Source organism: Megalopta genalis, chromosome 3 (assembly GCF_051020955.1).
Source record: "Megalopta genalis isolate 19385.01 chromosome 3, iyMegGena1_principal, whole genome shotgun sequence".
Lineage (NCBI taxonomy): Eukaryota > Metazoa > Arthropoda > Insecta > Hymenoptera > Halictidae > Megalopta > Megalopta genalis.
This window is the reverse complement of record NC_135015.1, coordinates 748,124-769,629: the sequence shown is the minus strand read 5'-3', so window position 1 is coordinate 769,629 and position 21,506 is coordinate 748,124. Positions and strand designations below refer to the sequence as shown.

The following is a 21,506-nucleotide window of genomic DNA, read 5'->3' as shown; positions in this document are numbered from 1 at the left end:
AAAGTTCGCGCCTAATACACTTGCTTCCATATAATATTCAGCACTCGTAGTAGAAATGAAATATATAGGATATTCGCTTCTTGTTAACGTGCCTAAATTCGTGGACTATCGGTAACGATGAGCACGGCATAGAAATGGTAATGGGGCTCTAGAGCCTCAGGAATTCGGGCCATGAAAATACATTGCATGAGTAATCTATTCTATACCTCGTCTGTGATCGCATCGTGGCATTTTCTATGGAGACGGTAATTCAGAACCATGGACAGAAAATCTGGTGTATGTAGATATCGAGTAGCTTCGGTCGGTATCGGTTCTACCTATTGAGGATCTTCGCCTCAGACCCCGCTGTAATTCTTGAGGGCTCTGTCACAGCGCCCCTCCCCAACGGGAGAGAAAGAACGAGCCGTTGCGGTTGCGGCGCTCTCTCGGCTGGCAGTCGACGTTCGTAAATGGCGACATACCGATGTCGAATGTTCGTAGCGAATTGGTGAATCGTCGTACGTGATGACGGCTCGTCACTGAACCTCGGACGGCGATGGGCACGCAAAAGCCGGAAGAATGGGCGAATTTGCTGATCACACGTTTCGAGGAACAGGTACATCCCAGCTGTGACTCGATCTACAAATCTGTTTAGCTTTCTTTTCCTGTTCTATCCGCCTTCCCTCTTCTAGCAGTCACCTCTCTTTTTCTTACCTACCCTCTTCCGGTGCTTTCTCTCGCTCCTTCACTCACTCTTCCTCTGTTTCTCTTTCTTCACCTTACCTACACTTCTTGTTCCTTTCTTTTGTCTCTACTACCTCGCCTCCTCTATCATTCCTGCCATGCCCCCTTTTGTTATTATTTACATCGTTTTCTTCCCGTTCGTGTTCAAGGTACATTGTATCGAAATAATGCTACTGTGTTCTGTACACAATCGGAAAGGCCGACAGCGATCACTTCGATTGTGCTTACAGCTTACATAAAGTTTTATAAGAAAGCATGATTTTGTGCGATTGACATCATTCATGTACTAGGACCGTGGGACAAGTGTAAAACAGTTTCTATTAATAGGTGTTCATGGTGAACAGTGAGAAATTAAGGATCGAGAGGACATACATACGTCGAGGAAAATTTTATAAGCATCAAATACTGCAATTTCAAATGAAATCTACATATTACATTCGATTCATTACTTTTATCGAATCCTTTTGTTGTTCTCGATTGGCTTTTATTTAATTATTTGATAGCTTCGTTAAAATTATTCCAATTCATTCTTTATTTAATCATTTTTTAATTTTATCAATTAAGAAAAAAACGTATTTATATTTGCATGTGTTATTCCCATTTAGGTTTTATTAAATTATTTTTTACTTTAATCAATGGCGAGAAGTCAGTCCGTAATTTATAAATTGTAGTTTATAAATGATAATATATTGTGATAATTTTCTATTTTTCTTATAAATTTCGTATTAAAATGACATGTAATGTACGCAATTTATCTTTGTATTTACTGGTGTAGTCATTAATAGTTGGTATCATTGTCCTCATGACTGTCTGTACCGTTCAGACCGTCCTTCGTTTGTTCGTTGATTGATTCGTTCATTCATGGGAAGATGCTTTCTCGCGGTCTCCTCCCTCTACACGCCTTGGAGTCTACGGTTTGACCTTCGCCCCTTCTCCCTGTCAGCTATTCAGTTAAGGTGTATACAAGGTGTTTCAAAATTCAAGCATTATTTAGAAAATTTAACGTAAATAATTAAAAATTAATAACTTATACAGTTATAATAAGAACATGAGATTTTCAAAATTGACGTTTTATACGCTTCAAATCTATTTAGAAATTCCGGAAGACTTTAATTAATTTAATTGAAAAGATTTTTAAATATATTATATTCCATATTAATTAAATCATCGCATAAAACATTAATTCAATTTGAATAATATTAATATCTTTTTTTTAACAAAAGAATTCTGCCAACTTTTTGAATATAAAATTATTTAAAGAAAAAAGTCAGAAATTATTGCAATATCCTCTATAATTTTCTTCCCTATTCCACAATCTTTCTATATCGATATAACAGCGCTTCCGTTGTGTCATGGATAAGTGAATGAAAATTGCACCCAGCTTACATACATATGTAGAATAGTTCGAATCCATGATACACCTCGATGCATTTAAATACCGAGAAGACAAATCCAATTACACGAATATGCATGTAACATTTGAGTTTTCTATGAATGGCATATGTCACTGCAACAGTGTCTTCGATTGGTTAATACATACAAGCACGTAAATTCAATGTATATGAATCTCGATAATGTTTTATTATAAATAATATTAGTTCTTCAAATGATCACTTTCTCTATAAATGACAATAAAGAATTAGAAATTACGTTTTTGTAATTCAATTCTTACCTAATCTTTTTATATTCGAAAGGTTGTAAATTAATCGATTATATATACGCATGAAAAGAAAAATGTAAAATGTAAAAACTCGAAAATTTAGTAATAAAAACATGTTTTAAAACCACAGTTGTACATTTTATATTTATGTTTGATACATTATACTGACAAGTTTATTCAAAATGTTTAAAAAATTTAATAAAAATTTTTATTTGATTCATATTATAACAATTTTAAATATCTAAGAATAAATATTGTTACCTTTATGTAAATTCTATTATGCAATTCATTCAAATTATTTTAGAAGTAATTTAAAATATGAAATTTAATATTAATATTAAAGGATCTTATCGCACAGAGGATTTTATTAAAATATTAATCTAAGTTTTAACAATTGTATGATCGAATTTAATTGAATATTCAACATTGTGTGTATTCAGAAATAATAGTTAATTAGATAATAATTCTTTTATACATAGTTGCCGTGTCGCAGTGGCCCACAAACCACACACTCTCGTATGAACGAAGAAAGAAACAAAAAATGCCTGGTACAAATTTCTCGCTACCGTTTCTCTCTTGTAATATCCAGTCTGACTAAGATACTCCAAAATGTTACTGAAATGGTACCATGTCCTGGAAGTCAACGCATTTTCCACAGTTCTGACCAAGATCGGCATTGCTATGAATCTATTATCATTGTTTTGGACACTTTGGAAAAGTGTCTTGCAAATCAACCAAAAGATACAGTTAAATTTGACGAAGCTATGAATGTAAAGTTTCTGCTTAGAGAAATATGCCAATTTATAGGTACAAAAGTTTTAGATATAGTTGCTCTAATTTTGCATTGGTATAAAATTGAAGATCATAATAATTTTACTACTTGCAGATATTCCAAATGATAGTGCTCAAAATACTCATTTAAAAAATTTGGCAAGCAAAGTATTGTTTGCATTGAGCTTAAACTTTTTCAATGCTGTGTTTAACAGAATATCAGCTAGACTTCAAGAATTAGCAAAATGTGGCGATGAAAATGTTGATTACAGTGATATTGAACTAATTCAACATATTAATGTGGATGTTCATAGACTAATAAAACTATTAAATGGTAAGTTCATCTCTTTTAAAAATATTAAAATGAGTATTTATAAAAATATTAAAATGTGGTACTAGTACAATAATGGTATGAATAAGACATAACTAATTAACAAATTCTATTTTATATTAATTAATTATTTCTTATTTGCTATTTTTTATGGTTAAAACTTGTTTATGTTGTTAACTATTTCAATATTCATAATAAAAGAACAACTTACACTTATCTAATTACTTATTATTTTTCATCATTCAAAAGCTTAGCAAGTCGAATTAATATTTGCTTTATAAATGTATTCAATCTTTATTTCTCTTATCAGTAATATCACATAGTCTATTTACTGTTTTCAAATCCTTTATTATTGCAGAAACTATTAAAAAATTTAAGCAACTGAAAAAATCAGCGCACATTGTTCTTATGAATTCATTGGAAAAAGCAATTTGGAACTGGATGGATACTTATCCACATGAATTTGCTGATATTCAAAAAAAGCCTACTGAAGATCTTGGAAAAGCATGTGAAGAATTGTTTGACATTCTTGACACATTTGCAGACAATAAAAAAGGAAGAGCTGCAGCCGTTTGGCCTCTACAAATTATGCTTCTGATACTTTCACCAAAAGTTTTAGAGGAAATAGTTAATGCTGATTCTGGTGCTCCTTGTGTGGCAAAACATATGAAAAAAAAGCAATTTATTGAAATGGTTAAAAGGGGTCTAGGAATGCATGGTAGCTCTAGCAGACAAATAGTAGAAGCTGCAGCAGTCACCTGTATTAAACTTTGTAAAGCGTCAACATACATAAACAATCTAGATTCGAAGAACGTCATCTTCACGCTTGTTCAACATGTAATTAATGATTTAATGGCACTACTTTTTAGTCCGGGAAAGCTATTCTCTCGTGGCCAAAGCTACGTTGCCCAAGACATCGACCTAATGATAGACTGTTTTGTTAGCTGTTTTCGCATTAAACCTCACAACAACGAAGTACTTAAAGTCTGCTTGAACCTGAGTTCTCCATCAACATACCAATTTGTCTTGGTTAGCTCATTATACAAGTAAGGAAAAAGTTATTATAATAAAATCAAATTATAATTTTTGAATTATCTTACAGATTTTACATTAATATTTGTTTTTAAAATCTTTTAGATGTTTAATTTTTATTAGCTTCTGATTAAAAATTTGAATGCATCTGTTGTTTTAGAATTGTAACTCAACCAAGACTGCCGTGGTGGCCTCAAATAGATCTTCTGTATTCGCGCAGTACAGAACTTAGGAATATGTTTACCGATATTTTAAGCAAAGTGACACAGAGTTACATATCACACACACCATTGCGAGTGATTCAAAGCTTCACACTCAAAGGTAAAGAACAGAATAAGTATAGAGACCGTGGAGAAGAAATATCCAGTTACAGAAATTTATTATTATGGATGGTGAAACTTATTCATGCCGACCCCATGTTATTGCTAAATGTAAGTATTTTATACAAGCTGATTTGCGAGGAGTTTATGAACTAAACATTACTTAGTTTTACATGTATTATGCAAGCTCTGCTTTCCTTTACAGAATCAAGGGAAAGCTGGTCATGAAATACAAAGCTCCACATTAGAATTAATTAACGGTTTAGTTTCTTTGGTTCATCAACCGACAATGTCAGATATAGCATACGAAGCAATGGAAGCGTTATTAGTATTACATCATCCAGATAAGATAAAAGCGTGGAATCCGGAAGCTCCGATCAATACATTTTGGGATGTTAGTTCACAAGTTCTGTTCTCCATTTCTCAAAAGTTAATTCAACATCATATTGTTAATTACACCTGTATACTAAAATGGCTTAGGGAAATATTGATTTGTAGAAACGCTTTTCTAGCACAGCATAAGGATTATGCAAATGTGGGTAGTCAGATTGCTATCTGTAAGCAGGCACACATTAAAATGGAGGTTTGTTTAAATCAGAACATATTTAAATGTATGTCGTACTGCAGTATATATTAATTACCTCTGCATTTTCAGGTGGTACTTTTCTTGTACTTGTGGAGTATAAATATGGAAGCGGTTTTAGTATCAATGTCTTGTTTTGCGTTGTTGTGTGAAGAAGCAGAAATACGATGCGGTAGTGATGAAGTAGCCGTAACTTGTTTACTTCCTAACTATCATTTATATCTTGAATTGGCACAAGCTTCTACTGCGTTAATCACTGGTAAGTTTTAACTTTTTATGTACCGATGCTTTGATTTAGTTAGGAACATAAATTATCATATGTTTTAGATTAAAAATCGGAACTCGAATCGAAAAATGGAAACTAAATTGGTAATAGCTTCTTTTACTCTTAAACTTGTACATTTGAAATAGTTCAACATATTGTATAAAGAAATGGAGATTCAACAAAAATCAGTTTCGGTTCGAGTTTCTAATGCAAATATTTTTACCCGAATTCAAACATTCATTCATGAATTTTTGAATTCACTTTGTATTTTGATTAGTATAATCCTTATACGGCTGCAGTAGAGTATTAAAGACCTTGTTACCATAACAGCCAGCGGGGAAAGTGAAATATGTTATCACGATCATAATCAGGGTACGTATTATTCAAAAGATACGATTGAGAATACATTATTATTTATATTCTTTAAATTAGTTCAGTTGTAATGATTTATATCTAGTTATTTTATTAGTAATGAATAATAATATACAGAAATATATTTTAGGACGCGCTGCTTTACAAAAAAGAATTATGGCCTTATTGAGGAAGATAGAACATTGTGTGAATGGTGTACAACCTGTATGTATATGTAATAATTTATACTTTACGTTTATATTGCTACTGTAATTACTAAACTGTAGAATTTGAAGTACAGACATTGTAGAAAAATCTTTAAAAAGTAATTAGTATAAACTTAATAGTATTTAACATAGATTCAATATATTTTCGACATACTGACATTGTTCATAATGAAATTGATTGTTATCTAATTTTAAATATTTTTCATTTATTTGCAAAAATTTATATTTACATATACTCCCACAGTCTAGTAATTACTTAATATTTATGAATAGAAAGTGATGTAAACACATCTTTTCTTTATATTTAGGCTTGGGAAGAAACATTTAGAAACTGGGAAATAACTTCTCGGCAACTGGTGAATTATCCCAAATTTAAAATCGAGGATGGTCAAATGGAGTACCACCGAAGTACAGGAAAACGTAGAGCATCGCATCAAAATTCGGAACATGAATTAGAGGATCAAATTAATGAGTGGGCAAATATGACGGGAGTTCTATGCGCTTTAGGTGGAGTGTGTTTGCAGAAACGGTCTTCAAATAAACCATTATCAGGCATGCTACCAAATCCTGATTTAAAAAAATGTTCGTCAAAGCAGGAGCATTGTTTATCAAATCCAAGTCAAGAAGTTCAATATTGCACGCAGTTTGTTTTTAATTTGTTGCGTCTATTGATTTGTAATAACGAAAAATTTGGAAACCAAATTCAGAACCACGTTAAGGAATTAGTTGGTCATGAAATGAGTCCTGCACTATATCCAATACTTTTCGATCAGATCAAAAGCATAGTTGAGAAATTCTTTAACCAGGCTGGACAAATTGTAGTAGAAGATGTTAACACTCAATTCATTGAACATATAATATTTATCATGAAAAATATACTGGACTCAAAGACAGAACAGCCTTCTGAATATCTTGGAATGACGAGTATAGAAGGAATGATGTTAGCAATAGTCAGATATGTTCGACATTTGGACATGACCGTTCATTCTATTCACATTAAAACTAAATTATGCCAGCTTGTCGAAGCAATGATGAAACGGCGGGATGATTTAGCATTTCGACAAGAAATGAAGTTCCGAAATAAACTCGTGGAATATTTAACCGATTGGGTGATGGGTGCTACGCATCAAATTACTCCATCAACTAGTGCAGACATAACTGTTTTCACCAGGTAAACCATCTTTTATGTTAGTAATTATATAAATCTATACAATAGAATATAAACAATATGAGCTATACTATCGCTCATAAGTCATTGAACGGTTATCATATTCACTATGATATCTTATCAGTTGGAGTGTATTTTTTAATGCACAGTACTTAGCTTCTTGGTTTTCATGTGTAATTTAAAACTTTAATGAGCTAAGATAATTCAAGATAATCTAATTAATTAATAAAATTGTAAAAATATATGATAGACGAGTGCCTTAATTAGATTATACCTTATGAAATTTTTCAAATATTTTTGTTTTATTTGTTAGGGATTTGGATCAAGCTTGTATGGAAGCAGTGGGGGCATTATTACGAGGTCTTCCTTTGCAACCTGAAGAATCGGACCGTGGTGATTTGATGGAAGCAAAATCTCAATTATTTTTAAAATATTTTACACTCTTCATGAACTTGTTAAATGACTGCAACGAAGCCGCTGCAGAAGAAAAGGAACTCGCGTCTCAGCAGCCACGTTTGTCTAGCGGTAAATTGTCTACACTACGAAATGCTACCATACAAGCAATGAGTAATCTTCTCAGTGCAAACATTGATAGCGGTTTGATGCATTCATTAAGTAAGTGAAATTATATGACCTAATGGATTCATTTAAAAATGTATTTTTTATTTATGTTGTATTCTTTATTCTTTGTGTTTTTAAATGTCTTAATAATTATAGGTTTGGGTTATAATCCTGATTTACAAACGCGAGCAGCATTTATGGAAGTTCTCACTAAAATTCTTCAACAAGGAACAGAATTTGATACACTAGCAGAGACAGTATTAGCCGATAGATTTGAGCAATTGGTTCAACTCGTAACAATGATTAGCGACAAAGGAGAATTGCCTATCGCGATGGCTCTAGCTAATGTTGTAACAACAAATCAAATGGATGAGCTAGCTCGAGTTTTTGTGACATTGTTCGATGCAAAACACTTATTATCACCACTCTTATGGAATATGTTCTACCGTGAGGTGGAAGTCTCTGATTGCATGCAAACTTTATTTCGAGGAAATAGTCTTGGAAGCAAAATTATGGCATTTTGTTTCAAAATTTATGGTGCAAGTTATTTACAAAATTTATTGGAACCATTAATAACACCGCTATTGGATGACACGACAACTGGTTTTGAAGTTGATAGCGCAAGAATGGACACCAACGAAGACATAGAACAAAATGGACGCAATTTGATAGCATTGACCCAAAAAGTATTTGATGCTATAGTATCTTCAGCCGATCGGTATATTATTAAAACATTCAAAATTAAAATATACGAAATGAGTCACTTAACACTATGTGCTATATGAACAAAATTTACTTAATAAAATATTTTATTTTTTATTATTTATTTAATAAAAGTATTACATTATTAATTTTATGTTATTTTATTTTATGGCGCTGTTTGTTATACCATTTGTAATTATTTTTTCAGGTTTCCGCCACAACTGCGATCTATGTGTCATTGCCTATATCAAGTACTTAGCAAAAGATTTCCACAATGTCCTCAGAACAACATTGGCGCAGTAGGAACAGTAATATTTTTGCGTTTCATCAATCCGGCTATCGTATCACCTCAAGAAATGGGTATTGTGAACAAACCTGTACCTTCTCAAGTGAAAAGAGGTCTCATGTTAATGTCTAAAATACTTCAAAATATTGCGAATCATGTTGAGTTCAGTAAAGAACAACACATGTTACCCTTCAATGATTTTTTGCGGGCGCATTTTGAAATTGGAAGAAGATTTTTCATACAAATAGCGTCTGATTGTGAAACGGTAGATCAGGCCAGTCATCCAATGTCATTTGTGTCAGATGCCAATGTGCTAGCACTACACAGATTGCTTTGGAATCATCAAGAAAGAATCGGTGATTACCTTAGCAGCAGCCGCGATCATAAGGCGGTAGGCAGAAGACCTTTTGATAAAATGGCTACGCTGCTGGCGTATCTTGGTCCTCCCGAACACAAACCGGTAGATTCACAGTAAGTCATACAAATATATTTAAGTTATTATATATTATAATTAAAAATATCAATCCCTAAAACACACATTAATTTCATTTCAATAGTTTAGTATTTTCTTCATCTTACGCTCGGTGGTCAAGTATTGATATGTCTTCAACTAATTTCGAAGAAATTATGGTGAAACATAATGTACATGAAAAGGAAGAATTTAAGAGTATCAAGAATTTAAATATCTTCTATCAAGCGGGAACCAGTAAACAAGGATACCCTATATTTTATTACATTGCTAGACGTTATAAGTGTGTACTTTGATCTTTAACTTATTATTTTTTAACTTCTGGTCTAAGTTGTAAATTTTAATTTTAATTTTATATTTTTGTAGAACCTGTCTTGGTGATACACACGATGAGTTGCTGATATATCACGTCATTCTCACATTAAAACCATTTTGGCATGCTCCGTACGAATTGGTTGTCGACTTCACACATACGTGTTCAGACAATCGGTTTAGAACTGACTTTCTACAAAAATGGTTATATATATTGCCTAAAACCGCCTACGAGAAAATTCACGCTGCATATATTTACAATTGCAATAGCTGGGTAAGGGAATACACGAAGTTCCATGACAGAATTTTGGCGCCCTTAAAAAACAACAAAAAAGTAATTTTTCTTGATGGACCGAATCGTTTGAACGATGTGATTGACATTGACCAACAAAAACTGCCTGGTGCTACGCTCTCTTTGGACGAAGATTTGAAGGTTTTCAACAGCGCCTTGAAACTTTCTCACAAGGAAACTAAGGTATCCGTGAAAGTTGGACCAACTGCTATACAAATTACGTCGGCGGAGCGATGCAAAGTACTATCGCATTCCGTTCTTTTAAATGATGTTTATTACGCGTCAGAAATTGAAAAGGTTTGTTTACTAGACGACAATCAATTCACATTAACCATCTCAAACGAAACAGGCCCATTATCTTTCATTCACAACGATCGCGATAGCATCGTTCAGGCTATAATTCATATAAGAAATCGATGGGAACTGTCACAGCCAGAGTCTGTATCGGTTCACCCAAAGATTCGACCTAAACATGTACCCGGCACATTATTAAACATGGCTTTATTAAATCTCGGTAGCTCGGATCCAAATCTGAGAACAGCAGCATATAATCAATTATGCGCTTTAACTGCAACATTTGACTTGAAAATAGAAGGACAACTGTTGGAAACATCTGGACTCTGCATACCATCGAATAATACAATATTCATAAAACATCTCAGTGAAACATTAGCCTCCAAAGATCCACACTTGACTCTGGAATTTCTAGAAGAATGCATACAAGGATTCCGATTATCGAGCATCGAATTAAAACATTTATGTTTAGAATATATGACTCCATGGTTGAATAACCTTGTGCGATTTTACAAACCGAATGACGGAGGAGGAAAACGTCAGAAGCAAGTGACAGAAATTTTAGAAAAATTAATTACGTTGACCATCGAGGAAGTGGAAATGTATCCAAGTATACAAGCCAAGATATGGAGCACGATTGGAAGATTGCCGGATTTAATAGATACAGTACTCGACAATTTTATTCAACGTAGTGCCAACGAACTTGGATCTCCAACAGTTGAAATAATGGCAGATACAGCAGTAGCTTTGGCATCTGGAAATGTTCAGTTGGTCGCAAAGAAAGTAATAGGAAGACTCTGTCGAGTTGTGGACAAAACCTGTACTTCTCCAACACAATTACTAGAACAGCATACAGGATGGAATGATATTGCTATTCTAGCGAGATATTTACTGATGTTGTCTTTTAATAACTGCCTGGATGTGGGGAAACATCTGCCCTACTTGTTTCACACAGTAACGTTCCTCGTCTGTTCCGGAAGTTTGAGTATGCGAGCATCTACCCATGGATTGGTCATCAACAGTATCCACTCGCTTTGCACCTGTAGTTCTCCTTCTTTTTCAGAGGACACTTACAGAATATTGCGAATGAGTTTAGATGAATTTTCTCTTCCAAAGTTCTATTTACTTTTTGGTATAAGTAAAGTAAAATCAGCTGCGGGTACAGCATTTAAATCTAGTTATAAACAGTCGAGCGAGAAATGGGCCAGCACTGAGCGTAGTATTACAGGCACACACGAAAAAGAGAGACTCTCATTAACTAGCTTAGAAATTATCACGGATGCTCTCCTTGAAATAATGGAGGCTTGTATGCGAGACATTCCACAATGTGATTGGTTGAAAACCTGGACTTCCTTGGCAAGAAATTTCGCATTTTGCTACAATCCGGCTCTTCAACCAAGAGCTCTGATCGTTTTCGGATGCATCAGTAAAAGTATTAATGATCAAGATATGAAACAGTTACTAAGGATACTGGTAAAGGCATTGGAAAATTTTAGTGATATCACTTTGCTCGAAGCAATTATTATGTGCCTCACTCGGTTACAGCCGCTACTGAGATCAGTAAGTTATAACTTACATCTCCTTGTATACATACCGTTGAGATATCGTCAAACATAATTTCAGTTAATATTTCTAATACTCTTCAGGAATCTCCAATACATCGGTCTTTATTTTGGGTAGCAACATCGGTTCTTCAATTGGATGAAGCATCCTTATATGCATGCGGCTTAGCACTTCTTGAACAAAACTTGCATACTTTAGAATCTCAAGGAAGTTTTGATGACAAGGTAATTGCTTATATATTTGTTATTTGTATAGTGTTTAATGTATTTAGTTATTATATCAAAAACATGTATTATTTATTTTAGACTCTGGAACATGTTATGATGTCTACTCGTGAACCTTTAGAATGGCATTTCAAACAGTTGGATCAGGCTGTAGGACTATCATTCAAGTCTAACTTCCATTTTGCATTAGTTGGACATCTTTTGAAGGGATATAGACATCCTACTCCAACGACTGTAACCAGAACAGCCAGAGTGCTCACTATGTTGTTAGGTATTGTAGCGAAACCATTCAGAAGGGACAAATTTGAAGTAACACCGGAAAGCGTAGCTTATTTAGCTGGTAAAGCTCTTTTTCATCTCATCTTTAAATACTTGTTTTCTTGTATATTGAAAGGTAATAATTAATATATTCTTACGTAATCAGCTTTGGTATCAGTATCGGAAGAAGTGAGAAGTAGATGCCATATTAGACATTCGATTACAAAAAATGCAGAATCGGGTAGTACAGACTGTATTGATAACTTGCTTCCTCATAATGCAGTGAGTAGGTTTTGTAATTCTACTTGTTTAATATATTACAGTTTGATGTAATGGTGATATATCCACAACTTAGAATATTTAAATTTTTAATATTTAAATACTATGTAAATATGTTTTATAAATTACATCTTCATGTACAGGATACATCAAATGCAACAACTAGTAATCCTACGAATCGCCGTCAAAAATCGTGGGATTTATTGGATCAGTCCGCACTCACTCAGGCTAGGCAACAAAAACAGTATTCAACGCATCAGGTATGTAATATTTTAATTAACTATCAACGTATTAAATATTACACATATGAACAATATTATATTAATTTTAATGATTAACTGCTTATATTAAATTTTTATCACATAAATAAAAAATAGGTTGTACCCTATGTACTCTGTTCCATTTACATTTAATATTTTTTTTTATTCAAACAATCAATTAATTCTATTAATTTTATTCATCAATTATATCAATTAATTTTATGTTTATAAATTTTTCTTTGTATAAGTTTCTATACTCAGATGTAAAATTGTATTTTGCCTAGACTGTTAAATTTTTAATGAAGATTTTTAATGAAGACTGTTAGATTTTCAATGAATCTATGTACATATGTACATTTTTAAAAATTATACATTCAAATATTTTAATACAAATTTTATTATTAAATTTATTTTATCATTACTATGTACACAACGTTTTTAATTAGTTATTCGTTTAATAATAGCTTTTCATTAATAACAAAACCAAGGAACTTGATATATTTGAACTGAATACAAAACAAGAGAAATTTAGTAATATACATATTATAAATTTGGGCATAGAAAAACTAAAAACTGTTCACATTTGGAAATATAGTTTGTATATGAAGAAACCAGATTATAATTGACGTAAAGGTTTTTTTTTAATTTTGGGTTTTACGTCGCATCGACTACGAGGTCATTAGCGACAGGAATACATAATTCGTTTTATAGTGTTCAGATAGTTCAGGATATCGTAAAGTTTATTATTCAAAGTTTTACATAATTCCTTTGCAACAATATTTACTAATTTGCTATATATTTAGCATATTTTAATAAATAAGAATCACTTTTCGATTTATTAATATTATTTATTGTTTTGTGTTCTTGTATGTTCCTCTATTTTCACTTATGGTCTCAATGCTCGCATCTACATATGCCTATCTTGCCTGTACCTGGGTTGCTTAAAACGCCATGAAACTTGTCACTTGTATGTGTCACATTCCATCAATCTGTACGAAATTGATGATGTCTGCAACATTAACTAGACTGGGCGGATTTTATTTAAAACGCAGCGATCCTTTTCGGTACCGACTGCAAAGGAAACAAAATCCACTGAAGAAGCGGAACCAAAGGTATTAATATTGTATTTGTGTATAAACATTTAAAATCTTTTTTTCTTCATCAGTATCAATACTATATTCAAGTTTTTATGATTCATACAGAATCGAAGTGCCAGAGTAAGTGTCAGCAATGAAAACAATGTATTACTCGATCCAGAAGTGCTGACGGACTTTTCAACACAAACTTTAGTTTTAACTGTTCTGGTTACTTTGGTGAAAAATTCAACTGAAGAAAATGAGCAACGAATTCTTTATGAATACCTTGCAGAAGGTTCTGTAGTTTTTCCAAAGGTATTCCCTGTAATGTAAGTTCTTATGTTACAAAAACTTTTTAATATCGTAAATTAATATAATTACACGTATAACAACTATATTTATTGTTGTAATTCTATAAATGTAAACGTTACTCATGTTACTTTGAATTTTACAGTCACAATCTGCTCGATGCAAAAATCAATAATGTTTTGTCTTCCTGTCACGATCAAGGCATACTAAATTCTGTGCAAGCAATTATACAGAATATGATTGCATGTGAAGATACAAGCCAACAACAACTACATTATTTACAAAGTTGTGGATTTGGAGGACTATGGAGATTTGCTGGTCCGTATACAAATGTAAGTAAACATCATATACTATTTCATTATATTCGGAGCATATTAAGATTTACACTTCAGTTTATTTGGAATGACTGTTTAAAATTTTGTTTCATTTTTGTATATAATCTTCCAATAATGTTCAATGTTTTATAGTCTAATTGTACAGCCAAAAGTGCTCAGTTATTCGTGAATTGCTTAGAAGCAATGATAGAGACGTGTCTACCAGTTGATGAAGTTGAAGGATCAAACAGTAACGAAGTTCCACCTGAGAAAAGTAAACGAACGGATATACAAGCTTCAGAAGGCTCGTTGAAAACCAAAAATTCGAAACAATGGTCTAATCGAACCAGTACACGTACATTTTCCGAAAGAAAGGATGAAAATTCTCGAAACACTATAACCGTCGTTCACAGAGAGTAAGTTAGTTATTGGTAACTTAGTACTTCCATTTCAATAGATTTGGTACGGATGTTTTTGCACAATATTATATATTGTGTAATGTATATTGTGTAATATATTATGTAATTATGTAAATAAAAAATCGGTGCATGCATTATAACACATATTAACAATAATAATTTTAGTCGCAGTACTGAAAACAGAGGAGACATTTCTGGGGATTCTGTGATCCAAGGAGGAAGCACTTGTAGTAGTGGCTGTTCACAACCTTAGCAATTAGCGTGTGAATTTAAGAAACAGTACTGTAAACATGGGCGAAAAGGGCAAGTTGGTTGGAAATTGCAACGACAACTAAGGTATGTATAAAAGGATTATTTAATAATGTAATTATTTGTTATACGAAACATACATGCTTACTTATTATCAAACATTATAAATTGTTAGAAAAATGTTATTATTTTAATAATGATATAAAAACTAATTTATTGCTAAACGTTTAATCAATCTTATTTTATAATTAGATTAGACTTCCTAACAAATATAAAAGTTACTCAGCATTCAATATGTTAAATCTTTTACATATAATATTTTTTATATTACTGCATTGTTTGTGTGAGTAAGTTTTCAGTTATCAGTATTCATAATAAATATGGATTGAATCATATTTTTATAACTGATTCGCAATAACCAATTTAAATTTAGAAATGTAAAATTTAGAAAAATATGTCTAAACCCTTAAATTATCAAAAAATGCTTTACTGTACTAATTTTACTATGTACTTTCTCTCAAGGAACGCAAACATTTTGGCTCCGTGTTATTGCTGCAACATGTCAAATCAGTTTAATCCAATGCCGTCCACCTCATGTTAACGAACCCACTGGAATGGAATCCAACACACATTACGCATTCTTGTTTTCTTCATTATTTCCTTAACTCGGAAGATGTGTTAAAAAAGTAAAACAATACGAATGGATATGATAAATATGAAATTTGGGAGACCACGAACCTTGATAACACATGTGAAGGTCAATGTCATTGGAGATGAAACTCCTATACTTTACTTTTATCACGGATACTACTATATTTATGAAAGTCGTAATTGATTCTTAGTAGAAATTTAAATTTATGTAAGTGCATTCAGTGAGCTCGAATACTTCCTGCGTTGTTTTTATAACTTGAATTCAAACGAAACATTCACGTTTAATCTTAGGACGCTTAAGGAAAAGTTAGAAAATGTTCACAGAATTTAAGTTTTGTATCAGAAAGTTATTAAATTTAATGGATGTAAACAGTATATTATTGAATTCTAAATAAATATATTTTGAACAGACTTGCTGAAACCTTAAGCAGACTAGGATTAACAATGTTTTGTAGATATGTAAATATGCACAAAGTGTATACAGGTAATTGTTAGCTTCAAAATAAGACATTTACATAATGTTATTTTATTGTCAGTTAAATAACACAGATGGATTGAAAAACTCGAGCTTAGTTACAGTAGTATCCGTACGTGTCTGCTATTGCTTATTTTGCTCCAAATTAAACGTATATCCTTGTATCAACAGTCTACAATCCCGTATTCTTTGAAAATTCGTTTTGGACTTGACAGGTAATTTGTATTTAAAGTGGAAGAAATTATAAAGTGTCAAACAGTTGACCTTTGTTGCATCGTTGTTGCATCGCAACGATATTTGAACGAGAAATTATAAAATAATTTTAACAGTTAATCTAGTTTGTAGTATCGTGGCAGAGGTGAGATGTTTATCTAAATGTTTCTAACCCTTTACAGCTAAATATTTTTATATCATAGACCGAATCTGTTTCTCTTTCTGAACAGATTTAACATAGCTCTACGTTGTTAGAATAATATTATTATATACATAGTTTATCAGAGAATTCTTATTCCATGTACAGCTATAAAGGGTTAAATGCGTTTATTTTTCATTTCAATGTACAGTAGAGGAGAATGGTATCTTACGACAGACACTCGGTTCTATTTCTTCGACTTGATTGCGGCAGACGATTAAAGAGAATGTAGTTGTTAATATTATAACGTGACAGGCGAGAAATACTCGTTGCATCGAAACGATGTGTGTTTCACCAGGGATTCGCTGAGAACTATGACGAAAAAGCATTCAATATGCTTACATAAATACATAACAGAATTTTTCTACGAACATAGAGATATATTATATCGAGAGGAATGTATTCGCGCGAATAATCACGAACTTTTCGTGTTTTCAGATATATCATGTGAAGAAAAAGAATGTAATTTGTTCAGAATAGAATTCCCGAGCAGGGCAGTATCCTGCGAAGTATTATTATTTAGTTTTATATTTATTATTTGAATGTAATTGAATTTTATTAGAAAAAAAGAACAAACGAACAAAAACAAAATACAAACGATAAGATGTATGTGTGCGTTCTGCGAAATCGTGATTATTGAGAATATCGAGTTTTCTCTTTAATAGAATTTCGAGAGGGATGAAACTCGCCTCTCGAATACAATTATTATATAATAGTATAGGTTCAACCCCTTACGCTTGGCGTATATTGTATGTATGTGGACTGAAAGTTAAGTATCATAAATCAAAAATGATGTTTTGCTTTATTGACACCTGCAACGAAAATTCGCTCTGTGACTAATTTGTTTATGAAATGTTGTTCCAAGATATGTTCACTGAAAGACTAATACCTTATTAACAATTGCAGTGATATTCACATCAGTTGGGAAAAGTTGTTTTCAAACATTTCAAAAAAATTTATATATAGCTGTTTTGTTATCTATCTATCCTATTTGGAGAAATGAAATACACACTGATTTGAATAACTTCATAATATGTACATGTTTCTTGTAACTTTCTGTTTGTTCCACAAATTTCTTGGATTAAAACAAAATTATTAAAGAATTTCTAGCAAACTGCGAACACTGTCTAGTTTCATCTTTTTTCAACCTGTTAACTGGGTGATTGCATATGTAAACAAAGGATCCTAATCTTGATTTATACTGCATTACACGCAAAAACGATGTAACATACCCTATTACAGATATATGATTAGGCTTATCAGTAATCAAGTTACAGTTTGAATGCAAACTGCTATGTACTCTTCGGTTAACAGGTAAAGGTAGTTTTCTAGAAACCGTAGTAGTTTAATTTAAAGCGTTATTGAGTCGCTGTTATTGGAATTAACGGTTTGAAAACATAGGGAAACTCTGCGTTACAGATCTTCCAAAAAAAGCGTCAGGGGGTTGATTATGCGACGATGCTCTGGACCAGAATGCGTCCGGTGCATTGATGTGTCGATTCGTCTGGAGACGCTCGTGCTATCGGACGATTATTTCTAGAGTTCTCTAAAACGAAACACCAATGATTCTATTGTCTACTACTTATTGAAGTACAAAGTGAGACCATGCGTTATTTTCCCCCGCAGTGTACAACGGCACAAAGGGATATTTCTAATTACTAGTGATTAGAAAGATAAATTGCGATCGGCCCCGGCAGAAGCCTCGATTCTTCCATTCGAAAACAATGGCTACGAATGCGAAAGATATATGCATTGCGTAAATATAGTAGCTTAATTGCAGCAATATAGAGGTATCTGTATTGAATTCGTTCATGCGTTTGTAGGTAGTATACATATAACATACAACATACAGATGGTATCTTCAGTTGATCGGACATTTAACGGATAATGCGATGAAATCATCGTGATTTGTTCGCATTTAAATAACATTTGACATTAAGAATCTTTTGGTTTCGCGCGCACGTCTAATTTTTGATTAGATCATTTCAATCGTTTCGTAAAGCAAAATTTAGAAGTTTCGAACCCCGTCTCATGAACGACCTAACACTTATAAAAATTCTGTATTCAGAATGTTTCGTAAAGTATCCGATATACAGGAAACTATTGTGTCAATCCAAGATGAGCTAATATTGTTGTTCCATATTTATTAGGTTGTGTAACAAGTCCGGTCGCGCTTTCTTATAAGAAAATATGATACCGCGCAGTCGTCGATGCGAACGGATTTATTATACAATTTCAGCCTAATCTACCCTGTCTTAAAGTAGACACTTCCAACTTTCATTTAAGCTAAGTTGCATAGAAATCGCCCCATAAGAACATATTTTAAAATTCATCTGTACTATCGCTTTGAATTCGTGTAACTTTCCTTATTTTTCTTATGTGTCAGAGATCCGCGAACGGACGTATTGCACAATCTAATACACAGTTTGAACTTAAAAATTTACGATTGATACCGAATGTAAACACTTTAAGTTACCTGAAGACGTAGAACCCCAATTTCGAATACTAATTTCCTGAATATATCGTATGTTACGAAACACTCTATACATAAATATTTGATAAACTATATTAATATTCGTATAGGACATCATGTTTCAAAGAGTTCTAATGATTTTACGATAATGAAATTGTTTCCGACAGTTCAACTAAAGGAATATATGTTACTATTAGGAAAGATAATTCAATAGATTCGAGTGTCCATGTAAAATGTTGATTTAAGATGTACAGTCTCCTAAATGCTTGTACTTAGATATTTTTTAAGCACCACGAGTCGACTTGCGCTGCGAATAAAGCGTTGTTAATCTAGTTAAATGTTTAAGTGTTATATCTATTTTATGCGGTAATTGCAAAATATAAAACGACAGATATCTTGAACAGAGATAATATAATTCTTGATGTTTTCATATTTTGAATCGGAGGCACCGAGTTCCTCGTTGATCTCATGGAAACGATTCGAGTTATTTTTAACACGTTATTCAACGATATACGCCGTGTACATGTTCCCAAACGTATATTTTCGACAATGATACTCCATTGTCCGTTACTTTTCATTGACATATTAGTGAAACTATCAAGAATTGTTCTACGTTGAAATTCTAATTCGATATTTTCTGAGACGCAAGATAATCGTACCGATCACTTGGAACTTAGAACTGTTTTTATTCCTCTATATTTCAAATCTGATCTGGTTAAAATATTCTATTTTCATCATTTACATTCAAATTAGCCTAAACAACAATTAACAATTGTTATTTGGAAATCTTATATATCGAGTACATATAACCATTGCCTTTGAAGCGACCTAAGTTCGTATCTTTCTTTCTAATTTATGATTTATTATCCATGTATATAATGTGTATGTAATGTGTTATTTAAATGAAAGCTCTTCAGCGTTTCGTTGAATGAAACTATGAGATTTTGAGATTATGAAATCTAATTCATAACACTTCCGTTCCTTCTAATTTCATGTTCTCGTTCACCGATAAAATAGACGTTCATTAGTAACTGCCGTATTACGTGGTCGATGTTTTTTACCAAAGGTATATGTATTAAAAGATTGTTTTTAGACTGCGTTATACATATAAGGCAGCTAATAACGTTAGTTATTGATAAATACTAATTAATGATAATAATAAACATGGAAGTAACATTGGATTGATGTAAACCTTCTGGGATCGTTTCTTTCACCTGAACAGAAGTCATTGTGAAACTTACGCATCAATTCAACTATTAGTACATAAATAATTATAATCGCTTCTTATGTACAGCGCTGACCTCCTACGTTTGTTCGAACAAAGTTTCGTTTACTGTTTCCACTGTTATTTAATACAGACTGTCACGAAGGTTTCTATAAACAATGTCTTGAGTTACGTAAGTACAGAAAACAACAATTCAGGTACAGGGAGAATTATTTTGATAAGGGAATATTCGTTTTCTTTGTCGGTAATTTTTGGTCAGCAATCTTTTTTTTTTAAGGTTCACCAAAGGACAGTTTGATCTGTAACTTAATCCATAATTTTCAAAAAAATTTTGATATTCAAATATAATTTGATATTAAGAATTTTGAAATTCGGTTTAATTTTTACGATAAAAATGGGCAAATGGATTATTTGGATTCTAGTAGAGTGTATTTACTTAAAATAAGATATATATATGTTTATCAATGCGATAAACGTATTCATACAACTAATAGAATAATTCTGACCGATAACATTGTTACAAATCCAAACTTTAAAATGAATAATTACGTATAAAATCTTATATATTTTTAACAAAAGATAAGCTGAAATAGAGGGTTTGAGTTTATTTATGATTGACAGGGTTAGACAGGGTTTTTGGCTTTTCTAGATTTGTTTTTATATCTTATGTGCTTAAATAAAATGGCAGCCTATAATGAAAATAATATCGATTTTCAACGAATTTTTAAACATTCATTGCAAAAAAAATCCCGAGGGAATTATAATTTTAAACAACCATTATAATTTCATTAATACATAGTTCATAATTTCTTAATACATAGAAATACGCGGATGAAGTTACAGATTTAAATGTCTTTTAGTGTTTTAAAACGATGTACACCATTCTTAGACTTCACCTGTACAAAATAAAAAAGAACGAATAACCTCTTAAATGCGTAAATCATTTCAATATGTTATTATTACAAATACAGT

The 21,506-nt window shown here is 32.2% G+C and overlaps 1 protein-coding gene across 1 annotated transcript; it reads left to right on the top strand.

The window, feature by feature from the left end:
- The first annotated feature begins 394 nt into the window (after positions 1-394).
- Positions 395-21,466, top strand: Nf1 (neurofibromin 1). The gene is made up of 25 exons (XM_033482324.2): positions 395-595; positions 2,863-3,190; positions 3,270-3,488; positions 3,844-4,531; positions 4,678-4,948; positions 5,043-5,420; positions 5,493-5,679; positions 6,016-6,057; positions 6,188-6,261; positions 6,572-7,434; positions 7,745-8,046; positions 8,149-8,710; positions 8,903-9,451; positions 9,538-9,732; positions 9,816-11,907; positions 11,994-12,134; positions 12,216-12,474; positions 12,559-12,674; positions 12,815-12,931; positions 13,957-14,043; positions 14,134-14,336; positions 14,462-14,648; positions 14,784-15,046; positions 15,215-15,385; positions 15,821-21,466. The coding sequence occupies exons 1-24, from the start codon at positions 536-538 to the stop codon at positions 15,300-15,302; spliced, it is 8,271 nt and encodes a 2,756-aa protein (XP_033338215.1). The 5' UTR covers positions 395-535; the 3' UTR covers positions 15,303-15,385; positions 15,821-21,466.
- Positions 21,467-21,506: the final 40 nt, after the last annotated feature.

Bases quoted from the DNA above. Each gene is read 5' to 3' on its own strand.
- Nf1 (XM_033482324.2), top strand. From the start codon at position 536: ATGGGCACGCAAAAGCCGGAAGAATGGGCGAATTTGCTGATCACACGT. The intron at 9,733-9,815 runs GTGTGTACTTTG...ATATTTTTGTAG, and splicing joins TACATTGCTAGACGTTATAA to AACCTGTCTTGGTGATACAC. The intron at 14,649-14,783 runs GTAAGTAAACAT...AATGTTTTATAG, and splicing joins TTGCTGGTCCGTATACAAAT to TCTAATTGTACAGCCAAAAG.